Source organism: Octopus bimaculoides, chromosome 27, assembly GCF_001194135.2.
Source record: "Octopus bimaculoides isolate UCB-OBI-ISO-001 chromosome 27, ASM119413v2, whole genome shotgun sequence".
Classification (NCBI taxonomy): domain Eukaryota; kingdom Metazoa; phylum Mollusca; class Cephalopoda; order Octopoda; family Octopodidae; genus Octopus; species Octopus bimaculoides.
In genome coordinates this window covers 18881505-18882076 of record NC_069007.1, presented here as the reverse complement: position 1 = coordinate 18882076, position 572 = coordinate 18881505, and the positions used below count along the sequence as shown (strand labels likewise).

Genomic DNA, 572 nt, shown 5'->3' with positions numbered 1-572 from the left:
TATATATATATATATATATATATACATGTATAGATCGATAGATACATACATACATACATACATACATACATATACACACATACATACAAACACATACAAGAAACCACCTCGGTGACTCAATTAACCCCCTCTTTGGTCCCCTCAACACCTCCTCATCCCTTAAAAACCCCCCATCGTTGGCTGCGCTCACCTTCAGTGGTTCATTTGCCATCTCATGAGGGACTCAATTACCATCTAATTAGTAACTCAATTAACGCGTTTGCTAATGACACATTAAGAGACTTTCTCAAAGACTTTTCTATGATTCTTCTGTTGCAGGCAATGGATGAATTACGGTTGTTTATGATTGTGTGTGGAATCACGGACAAAAATCGACAGAAATTAATGCGCAATCTACGAGTAAGTTTGAGTAGGTTTATAATCGTGTGTTTGTGTATGTGCGTGCGTGTGTGTGTGTGTGCGTGGGCGTGGGTGTGTATGTGCGCGTGAGTGTGCGTATGCGCGTGTGTGTGTGTGTGTGCACGTATATGTGTGTGTGCGAATGCATGTGTGTATGAGTGTGTGTGTGTGTT

At 41.1% G+C, this 572-nt stretch overlaps 1 protein-coding gene across 1 annotated transcript in view; it reads left to right on the top strand.

Annotated features, from left to right (window-relative positions):
* Positions 1 to 572, top strand: part of LOC106877374 (uncharacterized) — a 101948-nt gene that overhangs the window by 23660 nt on the left and 77716 nt on the right. The window contains exon 13 of the mRNA XM_052977151.1: positions 319 to 399. Within this exon, the coding sequence (XP_052833111.1) occupies positions 319 to 399 (81 nt within the window). The remainder of the gene's footprint in view (positions 1 to 318; positions 400 to 572) is intronic.